This window comes from Amyelois transitella, chromosome 21, assembly GCF_032362555.1.
Source record: "Amyelois transitella isolate CPQ chromosome 21, ilAmyTran1.1, whole genome shotgun sequence".
NCBI classification, from domain to species: domain Eukaryota; kingdom Metazoa; phylum Arthropoda; class Insecta; order Lepidoptera; family Pyralidae; genus Amyelois; species Amyelois transitella.
Window position 1 is genome coordinate 4,685,733 of NC_083524.1, and position 15,630 is coordinate 4,701,362.

The 15,630-nt window shown below is 33.5% G+C and overlaps 2 protein-coding genes across 4 annotated transcripts in view; one reads left to right on the forward strand and one right to left on the reverse strand.

Annotated features, from left to right (window-relative positions):
* The window catches only part of LOC106138774 (transcription factor egl-13), a 237,794-nt gene extending 232,422 nt beyond the window's left edge, over window positions 1-5,372 (forward strand). For both annotated transcript variants that reach the window (XM_060950361.1, XM_060950362.1), the window contains exons 6-7: window positions 3,221-3,515; window positions 3,871-5,372. In XM_060950361.1, the coding sequence (XP_060806344.1) occupies window positions 3,221-3,515; window positions 3,871-4,120 (545 nt within the window). In that variant the 3' untranslated portion in view covers window positions 4,121-5,372. The remainder of the gene's footprint in view (window positions 1-3,220; window positions 3,516-3,870) is intronic.
* A 1,946-nt stretch (window positions 5,373-7,318) lies between these two features.
* On the reverse strand, window positions 7,319-14,062 carry LOC106138776 (BLOC-2 complex member HPS5 homolog). 2 transcript variants are annotated; one of them, XR_001228731.2, is made up of 6 exons: window positions 13,827-14,062; window positions 13,176-13,286; window positions 12,291-12,530; window positions 9,662-11,863; window positions 8,805-9,235; window positions 7,319-8,231 (listed from the first exon to the last, which is right to left on the reverse strand). XR_001228731.2 is itself a non-coding variant. In XM_013340054.2 (5 exons), the coding sequence occupies exons 1-5, from the start codon at window positions 13,920-13,922 to the stop codon at window positions 8,879-8,881; spliced, it is 3,006 nt and encodes a 1,001-aa protein (XP_013195508.1). In that variant the 5' UTR covers window positions 13,923-14,062; the 3' UTR covers window positions 7,319-8,878. The 2 variants fall into 2 exon arrangements, 1 of the variants encoding a protein (XP_013195508.1); XM_013340054.2 differs by having other exon boundaries at window positions 7,319-9,235.
* Between the last annotated feature and the right edge of the window lie 1,568 nt (window positions 14,063-15,630).

Genomic DNA, 15,630 nt, shown 5'->3' on the forward strand with positions numbered 1-15,630 from the left:
AATTTCCTACAGTGTACGATATCAGACACTAACTTAAAGTGAGAACGGAAATGCAATTAGGCATAGGCTAGGTAGGTAGTCTTACGACGTCATGAAATGTCGTCAATGAATGCGAAAATTGGCTTCCTCCAACCAATATTGTATGACAATAAAACAAATAGTACTTAAACATTTGGCCGAACTCCAAACCGAGATAGTTACAAAATCGCAAGTGTCATTTTGCTTCCTTTAAAACAAGAGAATTGCATGAAATACGAAATAGATGGCGCTCGAGACGCACACTTCCGCTGGACGGGACGCCCATCCTTAGGTACAATCGGAAAGATAATTGTTTCCTGAAAATCTCAAGTATTGAGAAAGTCATATTTTGGCGGTTCAAGTATCAAATAGATAGTATGACTAGCTGGGTTAAGACTAGAATACAGGTTAAAACACCGGGAATACTTAAATTTTATTTCAGGATTTCTTCACTTATATAGCAGTAAATTTGATTACTACACTATAACATTCGTATTAACCAAGTTGTAGTTCGTTAATTCGTTTATCGAAATATGTCTACTTTCTCTACTGTTTTGGCTTTGAACCGAAATTAAATAGATACTAACAGACATTAATTGAAGATACAACGTAGTATTAAATCACCTTATACATAAATCGCTGCTAATGTTCTCTCAAAACGACTTAAGCAATAATGTATCATATCTTAACCTCTGAATAAATAATTTATGTGCTAAGAAAAAGTTAACTGCATTAAATTAATTAATTCGAATCATTAATTAAAAGAAAATGCTATTCATATGTGTGGCATACATAATTTTGTCAGTAATAATAGTTATAGTTATCTAGTACTTAGAAACCAGTTGTTTTATTGATTCGGTTTCAAGTAACTAACGGTGTGCCGCTATTTTAATACAATTTTATGTAAATGTATTTCACTATTCGTGATTGGTATCAAGTGCCATAGGTGATACGTAAGAATAATCGTAACACTTAATTTTAATGGGTCATTTATAATCGTGTGAAGAAAAATATCCTGCATTAGCAATATAAATATCTTATTTAAAACGAATCAACTTTTAAAATCTGTAGTTTTGCTAATATATAAGTTCAAACGAAACTGTTGAACATTTAAAGTGTCTTATATAATTTTGCATGCTTAGAAACAAAGCAAATGAGCTTATCAATCATTTTTTAAATAATGATGAAATGTCAAATTGGATGAAAAAAATTATAGAAATTAATAATTTCGTCTCGTCAGTACGCGCTCCCATTCTGGACGGTGTATCGCGCGAATCAACCGCGCAGTAGGATGTTATAAATTATCTAACACCGTGTCAAATTAATTCAAGGAATGCGCAAGCTTTGAGTGGTGGATGTTTCCGTACGGTATATTAATTGTGTGGACACTTGGTACCGAATCCGTCAGGCGAAATGTTAAGCGGATACGTCCAATGTTTGACCCAAATATTTGTGTTGGCGGGGGTGCGTTTATGAATGTAAATGACAGTTGCATAATCGTCTTCCATTTTGATTTGTGTAAATGCTAGTTGGTGTATCTTAAAATGTTTGCCCGGTTTTAATAACAAAATCTATTTAAGAGGATAACCTAAAGTTAGGATTTTACCTTTAATTCAGTTCCTTAAACTAGACTAGGGATAACCAATACATTCTTATAAGTTACTTACTAAACTTATATTTTCAAGACAATGAGTTACCTCATATTAGTCACAAACAGGACATAAAATTTCTACTCATTAAGTAAACAATATTGTTTTGGTTATAAGTAAAAACGTTTCCACGGATGCCGTAGTTTCATCTCGACATAACATTAACAAGGTGACAACTAAAAATTACGACCGCTGTTAAACTACATTCGGACATTCCAAAAATGTTTATGTGTACCTTAATTATAATCTATTCTAATGAATTCATCACCATAAAAATGCCTTTTACCGCCATCTTCAACTAGGCTAATCCCACTAACACCTGTCCATTCCAATTCCGTTTATGGATTTTTTCTCGCGATTGTACCGTGATTGTTAGAACGTATAAATGTACAGTCACCGTTAAAAACCATATTGGTACAATAAATAACTAAAAATATTTAAACTAACTTACTATTAAATTAGTATTTATGGATTTTTTCTCACACTGTAATTTTGTGCCGTGGTACCTGGCACTTTAGAATAGTAGGCATATCTTTCCCATTGTTGTCGGAAAAGGCAACCAAGGAACCTTGAGATTATAAGTATTTGTAGGTGATGATAGCCTTTCAATCTTTCTAGTCTGTTGGTTATGTCTACCCCGCAAGGGATATAAACGTGATTGTATGTATGGGTGATGTTGTGTGTCCTCTATCCATCAATATAATTTATGCACAAACTATGGAATATGAACATTATCGCATTTTTAGTTATTTAGTCGAGTCGTTTTTAGATGAAAAAATAATAGGCTGTTTCTTTTATTGGTCATTTGACACCAAGCTGTTTATGGAATACAATAATTAACGTATTAAAAAAATAATTTATTCAAATCGCACTGGCCCACATACAAACCATATTCGTAGTTCATCAGCGGCCTCAGTTTCTTGACGAAAACACCATTCTTAATCTCTATTTAACGATTGTTTTATGGTATCCATTCTTATAATTTACAGCATCTTGACGGCTCCCGATTAAGTCCTCCGTACAAAATGATAAGAAATTTCATAAATAATTTTACGGTGCTAAGCTTTTATTATGTGGAACTACAGAAATTCTAATTTATAATTTTATAGTCGAATTCCGTATCTCGGGAATGCTGAGTCTGATTTGTAAATATTCTTTGATAGCTATAAAATTGAACAAGACTACAGTCGTAAATTTAAAGTAAGCCTACTGATTGGGATTACTGGCTACTACTACGGTAGTGTGGCCAAACTAATTGTTACTAGAAGGAACTCATTATTTTGGATCCTCTAGCCTCAACTTCCAATGATATGTCCTTTTTATTTTGTGAAGGCTCACCCAGGGAATGATATGAGTTGGTAGGCAATGGTACCGTGTAGTTTTAGTGGGTTCAAGCCCCACATAGCCCGTCCGGCTTCCCGTGGCCGTAGTTTGTGGAGGTGATGTGATTCTCTTAGAAAATACGATTTTTCGATGGTAAGGCTCAAAACCCTACGAAAATACGATTTTTCGTTATGTTTCACAATACTTAATACATATATTTCTCATTACAGCATCTTCATGGGCCCAATCAGCTCAGGAGGAGTCCGACAAAGCCAAGTTGGTGCGCCAGCCGAAGCGGGACGAGGCCGGGAAGCCACACATCAAACGGCCAATGAACGCCTTCATGGTCTGGGCTAAGGACGAGCGCAGGAAAATCCTAAAGGCCTGCCCTGATATGCACAATTCCAACATATCGAAAATCCTAGGAGCAAGGTGGAAATCAATGTCGAATGCTGAGAAACAGCCGTATTACGAGGAGCAGTCCCGGCTTTCCAAGTTACATATGGAGAAACATCCTGATTATAGGTAAGCCGGTTTTTTTTTAATATTTAGTTTCAATTGTTATTTTGGAACCTTTTAATGCAATGCTAAAAAATATTCGCGCCTTTTCACCAACAGCATTAAACAGAAAATACAATAAACAGAAAGTAAAAGTTATTTGTATGACCAACTGGTCATGCGAATTACTTAGCTGTTGTAATTTGTAAAGTTTAAATTAATATTATACTGAAGTACCTATTTTTCTCCCAATTTTCTTAATTGGGTTTTCTGTTTTGTTGGCGTCATCATCGATATCAACTTGGGGATATCTTACCTTATCCTCGAAAAACTTGTAAGTACTTAAGTACTACTTTTAATGAAATTCTTCTGTCACTTCCAGGTACAGGCCAAGACCTAAAAGAACATGCATTGTAGACGGCAAGAAAATGCGAATATCAGAATACAAGAATCTCATGCGCTCGCGCAGACAAGAAATGCGGCAGCTGTGGTGCAGGGATGGGGGGAGCGAGATGGGTTTCCTTCCCTCTCTGTCATCCCCCGGGCCTTCAAATTCGTCCCCACCGCCTAATGGTGGGAACTACATGAACCAAGCGTTTTCGCCCCCTCTTTCACCAAGAGAGGATGATTGAGGGTCGGCGCGCGGCTGGCCTTATCCGCACGCCGCGCCCCTGCAACATTTACCCCCCTCCCATCATCCTTGGTAAGGCTAAAAACCCTACAACGCATGTAAGTTTCATGTGAAAAAAACTTGAAACAGGAAGATACCCTAATGACATTAACTGACCCATGTGGCATGGAAGTAGGAGATTATCATGACAAATAGGCTATGTACTTATAAGGTAAAGTCGTAGTGTCAAACTGTGTCTATCTTAGAACTAAGACGTAGTGGTTGTATCAATCTAAATCTCTCTTGTATCTTAAGAATTTAGATTATTCTTTATGAAAGCCAGTGTCTATTGGATCTCTCGTTTATACAAATAATATTATGAGATTATTCCATTAGTTCATTAAGAAAATAAAAATGGACACTTCATCACGCAAGTACTTAAGATGCCATAATTTGTTTGTAGTTTTTTGATTATAAACTATGATTTTTCAAGAATGTAATTGGCATAGTATTGGAAATAAGTATTTCGGATCTACTATAAGATCTTTTAGAGATTGAATCGTTAGGCAAAAGATTTTTAATAGTTCAACCTTATAATTTAATGTTGTATTGATGTTTGTTACGTACAGTGAGGAAAACATTATATTTACCCAATAGCAGTAGCAAATATGAACTCATTTTAGGGATTAGATTTCTACCCTTCACTGTACCTATAGGAAGTATTTCATACAAAATATAGATGCCAAAATAATCTGGCAAACGTACAAGTCACAAACTCAGCAAAAATGCAGCTAGAAATTACATTGTAAATAAAGATATTCAATTATTTAAATCTATAATAATAAGTTCTAAGTGAATCTATGTAAATAAGTAAGATCCCATTGTAGATAAATATTTAATTAAGGTCTTCATAAGTTAAAACGTCTATTGAGTGGCCATGTATAATATAAATTAAAAATAGATAATATTAGATGCTCTAGGCTTCTAAACGAATAAAATATCAAACCAAAAATTGAAGCGAAAGGCTTGAAAATTTTACTCGTGTGTTAAAAACACAACTGTTTAATCAGTGAGATACGATATCTTTTTAATACATATAAATAAAATACTCATAGATAAGATTTTGATCCATAGTTGTGTGTAATAGTTGTGGAATCGGATATTTTGTAATAAATAATGCCAATTACTTAAATGCCATCATAAAAAAAAATATTTTTTGTGATTTGGCTGATATTTAATTTCTTAGATAGACATGTTTTAAAGTAAAACGTTTATATTTATTTATATTTCTGTTTTTTTTTCCAGTTTCAATAGTCAAATGGCCAATTAAACTCTTATAATTGTTGTTATTTTCATTGAAATAAAACCTCATCTTAAAATTGTTATACATATATTTTTCCAGTGTCAGTGAAGTTTTTCATTGAAATAAATATACTTATATTCAAAGTCCGCGGGGTGTCCTTACAACGTTTAAACTTACTGTTATAAGTACCTACCTATATAAACATCAATTATTCTTTGGATAATGGGATAACCTTACGATTAAGAAATTTACTTTTTGAAAACTTCACATATCACGAGTTATAATGATTGTTAGTCGTATTTAATTTTTACGGAAAAAAAATATGGTTTAAAAATACATTATACCTACAATTTGTTTTAATATTCCGATTACTACGAATATAACCCACCGATTCGTGGGATTATAGCTACCTTACTAAACATTTACAAAATATTCGCTTTATCGAATCGTGCAATTTATAAAGTAGATAATAGCATTAAGCACTAGTTACACGCATAATATCTACTAGTAAAGTAAACTTGTATAGTTGTATCTTGTAAAATTAAAATTTCTCGTTGATAGACATTTTTTTTTAAATTTTGTTATTTATTTTTCTAATTATAAAAGTCTTGTTTTGTTTTCATTCCATCTTATCATATGCCAGTATCGAACTTGTAGGAGACTATGTAAAATGCGTAAATAAATTTGTGTATGTGAATCAGTGTTTGTCTATTAAGTAGTGTGTATTATTCTTAATAAATGTGTAAGGGTTTAGACAGTGACGTTAAATTATTTATTTTTATGTTGAATTAATGTAAATATGCGATATTTTGATGTAAACGTTAGTCGTGGTTATTTAACGATCGATACTTAAACTGTGTTTTGGAATATGTCTAGATCTCCATCATTATTTTTATTTATTTAAGGCCATTGATTGCAAAAGTAGCGTGTCGACTTGCCATTTATTTTGCTTACTAATTTCAAAACACACTTTTTATTACAATTGGCTAAGTAACGTTTTGATAACGTACGTATTTTCACTTATTCTTCGAAAGATAAATTGTATTTGAACACGACCTTTCATCCTTCAACTAATGAATAACAATTTTCATTCATGGAAGAAATCTTTTAGCCATCGTAGCGTGACGTCATCATTTAAGCACGTTGTGTTTTATCAACCACTCACGTTCACTTATCAACAACTTACAAACTATTACATAATTGAGATGTTGTTAAATTAAGAAAATCGGCTCGGAAAATAACTCACTTGGACGGGGGCACAAATTGAATGAAAAATGTTCTTATTACTGAAAGTTACGAACTAACGATACTTATTACTGAAAAAGTTATAGGACCGGGTTGCTATGAGCTTTTTTAAAAAAAAATAAATGAAAAGTAAGTAAAAGGTTACTTAGCCAATTACTAGTGAATGTACTTAGCGATACTGAAAAAATGTTGTTATTTTTTGTATTTTTGTTTCACAATTTTGTTCTTAAAACCCAGTGGTTTACTTAAAACGTATACCAGTGCGGCTTAGCATTCGAAAATATTCAAATGTAAGTAGATAGAGTTTAGGTTTTACTACCTAGTGTAAACCAGGACACATTATTTAAAAATTGTGCCAAAACCCAAAAGTATAATAAAAAATAAATATTAAAATATGATATTTGTTTCATTTTTACTATTTCACGCATGATTTCAGGGATTACCAATTTATTTATATATTATCATTATTACTTAGCGATATAAAGGGTTGGAAAGACGAACCTACATTGATTAAGTCGGAGAGGTCCTGGCGGATTTGTAAAGAAAAAAAACGCGACAATGTGAATGTACCGGATATTTTAACGTATTTAAAGTGTGCCTTATACGTGCCCGATGTGTGGGGATAGAAAAAATACCTCGAAGTTCTATGAATTTTGTTTAATAAAAGCGAGTATGTAACATATAGTTTAAAAAGTTCTTAGATAAAGAATAACATAATAAGCAATATTGATATGCTGAATTATTATTGTACTTAGAAAAATATTTTAATTCTTGTTTTACATTAAGTACAACATATATAGGTTTGGTGAGGCGTATATTTCTAAAGCACTCATATACAATACGATACAGCTACAAATCTCGTATACAAATTTAGGGACATATGCTTTGAAAAAGTACACACGTTAATAATTTTTTATCCCTTACGGGGTAGACAGAGCCATCAGTCTCGTTCTGAAAGGCCACGTTCAGCTGTATGGCTTCATGCTGGAAATGAAATCCAGAAAGTGACAGGTTGCTAGCCCATCACCTAAAAGAAGTATCCAAAGTTTATTAGGCCTATTAGATACATTCAAGACATGAACATTTTTGAAAGTGCATGCGCAGACAAATTTTAAACAAAAAAAAATACATAAAATATATCTTCCAATCATATTAGGTAAGTAAGAAAAACCGCACTCTCATTAAATAAAGTTAATATATTAGTTTAAAAAAATTTCACGACATTAAAAGCTTGCATAAAATGTACACTATACTATACGATACATATATTTCTTTCCCTAGTTAAAGCATCGATAAATATTTCATAGTTAATTTTACTCTGTATACCTGAGCTATGTTTTCTGCGCAAAATCACAGTTAAAAGAAAAACTATTTCATAAAATCGTTTTTTTTAATTTGAGTTCCCTTTTTACAGTTCATAGGGTTGTATGCATAGAAAAGTTTTGTACCATTTTGTGAATTAAAACTTATACTGGCAATACAAAGTCATGCATAAAATACTATTGCTACAAAAAATAAACAAGTATAGCCTAACGCTATTAGGTAATCAGGCTTCTTTATGGCTCCTTTTATCACTATACGTCATCTGAAACAGGTCGATTAATATTTGACAACCGTGCACTATAGTCAAATCACCCTACAATCACTCAATCTATGTATTTCAAGTTCCACTAAGAAACGTAGAATTATTGTAGGTATGCTATACATATTTCTGGTCAAGCCTTACTTAACTATATACATCGCATGAAGCTTTCTGCGCAGTTCATTCAGAATTGAGATGTAATATAAAAACTTCATGGTATCAAAACAATGTGACGCCACATTCACCAGTACTTGCCACTTCTAGTCTTGTATTATTCCGAATACTATAGTCGTATGGATTGCACTATATTATGTTATTGTTATATAACTATAACAACTAATAAAATATGTATGAAATATCTGGTAGAGACTACATTTGTCTGGTACTACAATTTTTCTCATTGTATGCCTTATATGTTTTATTTTATTGATTCGCCAAAGTAAAATAGAACACTTGTTATATTGCTTATAATTTACATGTAGCATTAAACCTAAACATTTATGAGATTATCTTTTTGTCATAGTCAAGCCATTTACAATTTGGTAAAAATATTATTGCATTTTCATTAATACGTACCTATTTCATATTAAAGAAATCCTTGAGTATTTGTATATTAATTATATACCAGCAATACAAAATAAGTTAGGCCACTAAACCTTAGGACAAGACGGGCACAACTTCACTTTATTTACATCTAAGCAAGCTCCATGGAAACTATGACCACATTTGAAAACCCACAAGCCGCCATCTTGGATCAGAATTTTATTCTGCATCGGAACTCCGCATAACACGCAATCTGTTACGTTATTATTAATTTCCGGTAACCTTTGTACAATTTCATCGAGTTTTAAATATTTTATTTTGCTAAATTCTTTGTGCTCATCACTTGCTAAGGTTTTTTCTGTGATCGGGGTGAGTCCCCAGTGCGTAGAATTCGCGGCGACTATTATTGGTAGTGCTGTGTTGTTTATGAGTCCGTTTGTCGTGTTTCGGAGAAGGCGGCATATCTGAAAATTTTGAAGCGTTATGTCAATTATGTTAACAATACTCTGCGGAACGTTGATAAGGTGCATGTTTAGCTGCAGTAATGCACAAAGATCTAGATAAATAAAATAGATATGCATTTTGAACTTAACAAGGTTTAGGTATGATCTCAAATTTTGATTAACTACAGAGTTAGTTAAATGATTTCCGTCGCCGTAAGAGTTAAATTAGAATTTAAACTTATTTAAGTTATAGTTACTGAGCTCTTGGGTGAACGGCAAAGAAAACTTACCCTGTTTGGTTTTGGTTAGTATAAATCGGGGGTAAGATTTCTCTGCCATTAACTGTAATTTCCTGTACGTGGGATTCGAATGGTCAATGTATATTACAACACTTTTTTTTTCGCTTGTTAAGATAACACTATTTATATATAAAATAAAATATATTACCTCCAATTTCGCTTCATCAAAATCGTAACAACTGTACAGAGCGTCCGTGAGTTGACTTGTGATTGTGACGTCATATTTCTCATACATGGCCACCAACATACTCGTATGGTAAAACTTCATCGTCAACTCTCCTAGATCTATCAATTTCGCATGTTTCTGCATGATTTTCAAGGCATTCCTACCACCGACCGATTTGATCATCAACGCACCAACGTCGTCCCAACTCAACATATCTTTCACTGATATGTGGTGGAATTTCTTATTACAATTCAAGCACATATTCGCATGTAATGTGGCGTACAACTGAAGAGCTCTGTCCCACGATTCTAAAGTGAATTGAGGCAAAAACGAGTGCAGTAAACCTTCATCGAGCATTTGCAACAATATCCTCAATACATTCAAGAGATCTTCATTTCTTCTCAAGTACAATATCTTTCTCCATAAATACGGCATTCGCTTGCACATCTCATAACACTGATCTTTCGATTGACTCGACCATTGCCTTTCAATAAACTCGTCTATCAGTTCCGAATATACTGGCAATTGATTTGTTCTAGTGTATGGCAAAGGAAAGCCACACTCGCAGCCTATATTCGACAGTTTTTGAGTTCTTACATTCACAGATATGCACGAATCCACGAAGTATTTGTAAAACCTTTCGTCTTTTATTATTGCGTCTAATAACACATTCTTCTGCGGCGAACTACTTAAGTACATTAAAAATATATTATTCGGTACGTATTTAGATTCTTCTAGTGCCCCCACGGCAACACAATATTTCTCTAAAAGTAACATAAGATTGTAGATTCCACTAATATCACAGCTGTGGTTTTCAACTAATGAAACTAAATTCGAGCGTTCTGTCTCTTTACCAACTAAACTTAATCTAAAGTACTGGTACAAAGATTTGCAAACTTTGTCAGTTTGTAATACGTTATTGTCTACCTCTATGGTTTTATGACTAGATTCTTTATGTATAATATTGTTGTCTGTTTCAACGGGCGTATGTTCAACTTTAGAATCTTCTTCATGTATAATTTTCTTTGGGAGATTTATTTCTTGAATAGGTTGTGTGTCGTGGAAATGTTTCATTCCCTCCCAGGTATCTTTCAATATTTTCTTACTAGAATTTAACTTATCAGATACAGTCACACTCAAATCTTTGAACGCCTGCAATGCTTCTGGTGATAATGTTCCAAATTTATTATCTTCTATATGTTTAGGACTTTCTATATCGTCTAATAATGATTGTGTTTGGAAAGTGTTGTCTACAACGAATATACCGGATTTCATTTGCATTGCTTCATTAGATTTTAAACCATTAAACTTTTCTAGAACCTTCTCAATATTGGTAAGTTTATCATTGTCTAATTTATCCCTGATACCTACTAGTATATGCAATTTTGGAGATAAGTTATTCATAAGCAAATAATCACTGTACAAGGAACACAATTTAGCACATATTACATATTTTTCATCAAAATAACATTTCAACAGAAATTTCTCAATTTTCATATACCTCAAACTAACAAGAGAGCCATTAGTTAACCATACATAAACCGTATCATTATATACTTTGCAATCCATTACATCACTATATGTAAGCCACATAGTATCATCTACATCATTGGTATTTAGAAAATACAGAGCATCCTTTTTAAAAGAAAATATGGCACCATTGACACTAAATATTTTGTGAAAATTGACAGACTGGCCTTCTTCAGCTTTACAATCATCATTCAAGTCGATTTCCTCATTTTTATATGATTCTACTGACACAACTTTCACTGGTTTAGCTAAAACTTGTTTGAATTGATGAGTTCTCATAACTGTACCATCAATTGTTGCCTCCCACAGTCTGGATGATGGTCTGGCACAAAATATAACAGTGTTAACTAATTCTTTACTGATGGCAAATCCTGCATCATTATCAACAATGTTATACTTTTTGACTTCAGTAAAATCTTGTATGGTTGGTGTTGGATTATTGTCTGCGGATTTCTCTTTATCATGAAAGCAAGCACCGAATTCTCCGTCTCGTAATTTTTGGCCAATCTGCCGGTATTGTTCTTGAGATGTATCACATATGTAACACCTAGTTAGTGTTGAGACTAAAAGCATGCAATCCTTGATGTCAAGCTGGCATATCCGCGAGTCCAAACTCATTATCGTTTGAGACAAATTTTGGAAAATCGCTTTCGCCTGAAAATTATATAGATGCGAATGTTAACCACGTAAATTCTACATAATAATTTATCTTTAAAATCCTAAGTTTTTTTTTTGTTACTTTTAAATAGCTCTTTACTAAGTTTCTCCCCCTGGCGGACCCTGGGCTCCTCATTAGAGCAAAAGTCGCAACCAGGACTACCATCAGAAGGATGATGACTAACAGTGGTCACAAATTTTAAATATATTGTGTCATATGGAAAATATTTAATCATCAAATCTCACCCAAGATCAATTGGATAGGCCTATGTCTCACTTTTGCTTATAATCAGCAGTTTTTCTCACTCTTTAACAATATGTATAAAAGGTAGTGGTTAACAGAGAAGAAAAATAAGACATCAAGAATCATGCCTTATCAAAGTTAATGGTAACTAAAATAGCTTTGTTGCCTTTTTATACTCACAATGAACCCTTGGAGTTGCAAGACAGATATCTTTCCCACATCGTCCCCAGCAAACAGCATATTACTCCGGCCCCAGACCAGAGTTGTCACTTCATTCCCGTGGTGCTCCTTGGAAGTAGTTGTTGAGTGACCTCCACTAAGTGATTGGTTACATTCCGTGACGGACACCGCTCCCTTGCCATTGGCGAAACCAATGTGTTTCTCATTTGGAGATATTGCCAGGCGAGTGATAATTCCATCCTGGAATATTATATAAAAGGGGAATATGAAATTATCCTTTTTTTAATTGGCTGTAGACAATATTGGTGATAGATTTTACAGGCCGCCTAAATGCATCTGACACCCAGGATCAACAGCTTAACATGCATTGGCTATCAGAATAAAAAAAAATTGTGACGTGGTGATGTAATGTCAAAAAATTTTGATAGAATTTACTTCTTTAGATTTGGACTTATTAATCAGAAAAAATAATCCATTACCTTTTCTCATATCAAATATTACTAGATTGAAAACATGGTTACTCATTACTGGATAAAACATGTGTTAGAAAACCACATGTGGAAAATATACAGATCAGATAACAAAATATTTAACTAGATACTAGCTTAGAGGAATAATATTGTTCTTACACTCCACTATGTACCCTTTTCCGATCATACATTTGATACATTCATGTTTCTATACTAATAGCAATCCATATTATAATGGCAAACTAGTTCTACTTGAACAATCTTTCAATTTCAAATTCTTGAAATTTTGCAGACACTAAATTAGAAGTACCAATAAGGGCACACAATAAAAAAACTGTTCCAGAGGCACAACAAAGTGTGCAGGCAAAAGCTATTTTACTACTTACTTATTACTACAATTTAATTGAGTACTTGCCTTGTTAGGTATAAGTTGCACAAACTCGCATGGATTTCTGTTGAAAACATAGATTCCACCACTAGTAGCACCAAATACTATCAGACTCTTGGACACATCAAAGCATGTGTACTGAAAGTAAAAGTTAATTCATCAATAATTGGTAACAATAGAATAAGTTATCAGCAAAGGGCATAGAATAATCAAAAAAATCTATGAAATAGTTCTGCAATTTATCACTGCCACCTGGAAGTAGTCCTTGTGACATCCTCACCTCTCGGGAGAAGAGCTTGGGGTGTGCCTTTGACCATGAGCCTGGATTAGGTAAGTCAACTTACACAAAGCAACTTCTGTTTGATCTCCACAACCCTTACAAGAGAACTTAACCAATATCAAAGATTAAGGATTATTAATTTATTACCAAAATTGTTGCATACTACTCTTAAAAGCTTGCAAAATGAATTCAGCATATGTTCATAATAATTCAATCATTTATTCCTAATCCTTAAAGGAGAATAGAAGCACAGAGTATCAATGTAAAGAAACTGCAACAATATTTAGTTTCAATATTGCTCTTAACATAGCCATTGATACCGGAAACTTGATGGAATGCAAAAAGCAGAATACTTATTACTTATAATTTATAAAGTAATCTAAAATAAGATTACTTACCCTTATCCTTTGAACATTTTGTATCGGAAATCGAATAGACTCTGATATGTCAGGAAGCTCTTGCACTATATAAGGTGGTAGTCTTCGGCAGAACATTTTAGAGGCACATAATTATTTTAAAAGAATGATAAATTGTTAACTTTATTGAATGAATCACATTTCTTGAAATTATGCAAGCAAGCAAAGCTAATCCAATGCTATCGAAAATAAATATAATTCGGTAGCAAATCCGTAGTTCATTTATTCCCAATGACAAATCGTAAGCTGACATATGTCAAAGTCAATATCGATCAAGGTTTGACATAATTATAACAGACAATGACAGTAAACTTTTTAAATAGTCCATTATTAAGTGGGTATAATCACTACACATTATAATCATTAACTTGTCTTCTCTTTTACTAACAATACCTACTTGTTGTGTTTGTCTTTTTGTGTTTGTACATTTGTTAACCTTCTCCTTTCAGATTGTATACCGTCCATTTTTGTAACTTCGTGTCTCTTCAAACCATGACATTGGCAGAATCACCGAAAGTCCGGTGGAAGCCATAATATAGAAAAGAAAGAAAGAAAAGTGGGTATAAGTATTTAAAAAGCTTCCTGTCCATTATAATATTAATATGTGTGTGGCTTCCTATTAAGAGCTGTTTGGCTCCGCTGTATCATCTGGGGAAGATATGTAATATACATACATATAGTCAAGTCTATATCCCTGGCGGGGTACACAGAGCCAACAGTCATGAAGAGACTGAAAGGCCACGTTCAGCTGTTTGGCTTTATCATAGAATTGAGATTATTCAAATAGTGACAGGTTGCTACTTAGCCCATCGCCTAAAATAAGAATCCCAAGTTTATAAGCCTATCCCTTAGTCGCTTTTTAAGACATCCATGGGAAATGAGATGGAGTGATCCAATTTTTTATATGGTATGTGGGGCAGGTAATCATTATAATTTATATTAGTGTTTTGGTATACTATCTTGCTTTATTAATATTACACCGGAAAGCGTAGCGTAGGACGGCCTCCTGCGAAATGGACTGTGAAGTCCGCGAGGAAACGTTGGATGCAAGTTGCTTTCAATAGAATGATGTGGAAATCATTATATTCATCAATTATTGCAGGCATAAGATGATGATAAGGTATTTTGCACACAAATGAGTTGCGGTAAATCCTAAAGGAGTCGAACTCGAACTTAAATTATCTTAAGAATATATACCTAATTTACTTAAGAAAATAAAATTACAATGACATGGCTATTATAATAAAGGTAGAGATAACTTTTGGTAAATGTCATCTGAATGCCAGTGAGGCATTGTATAGACTTGTACTTTCAGCCTCACTGTATGTAATTTATAGTATACATCCATCATTATGCCTTTTCTGGAATTAGTATGGCAGTGAAGCATGGTCATGGTCATCGATGGAGCGACACAAGCAGGAGCTGCATGTTACGGACATAAAATGCCGCGCTCGACGTCCGCAGTTTCGTGAGAAAGTCCAGACTGCATTCATGTCCGTGACATAAGTAGCAGGCAGGCAGTACAAGAGAGTACGGTCGCTTTTTGCGAAAGCTTGAATGGGCAGGCGAAAAAAAAATCCTGGCTAGAAGTCGCGAAAGATGATATTCCAACAAAGAGGGAGAGACAACTTTTGATGAGAGGAGAGAATGTAATATAGGTAAGACATGTGGGACATTTTATATTATTATCTTTTTTTATCTTTATTTATTTGACAAAATATTCGTATTGAAATAATACGTTTTACATTCATTCAGGTGTTTTAATGTAGACAATGTGCATTCGTCC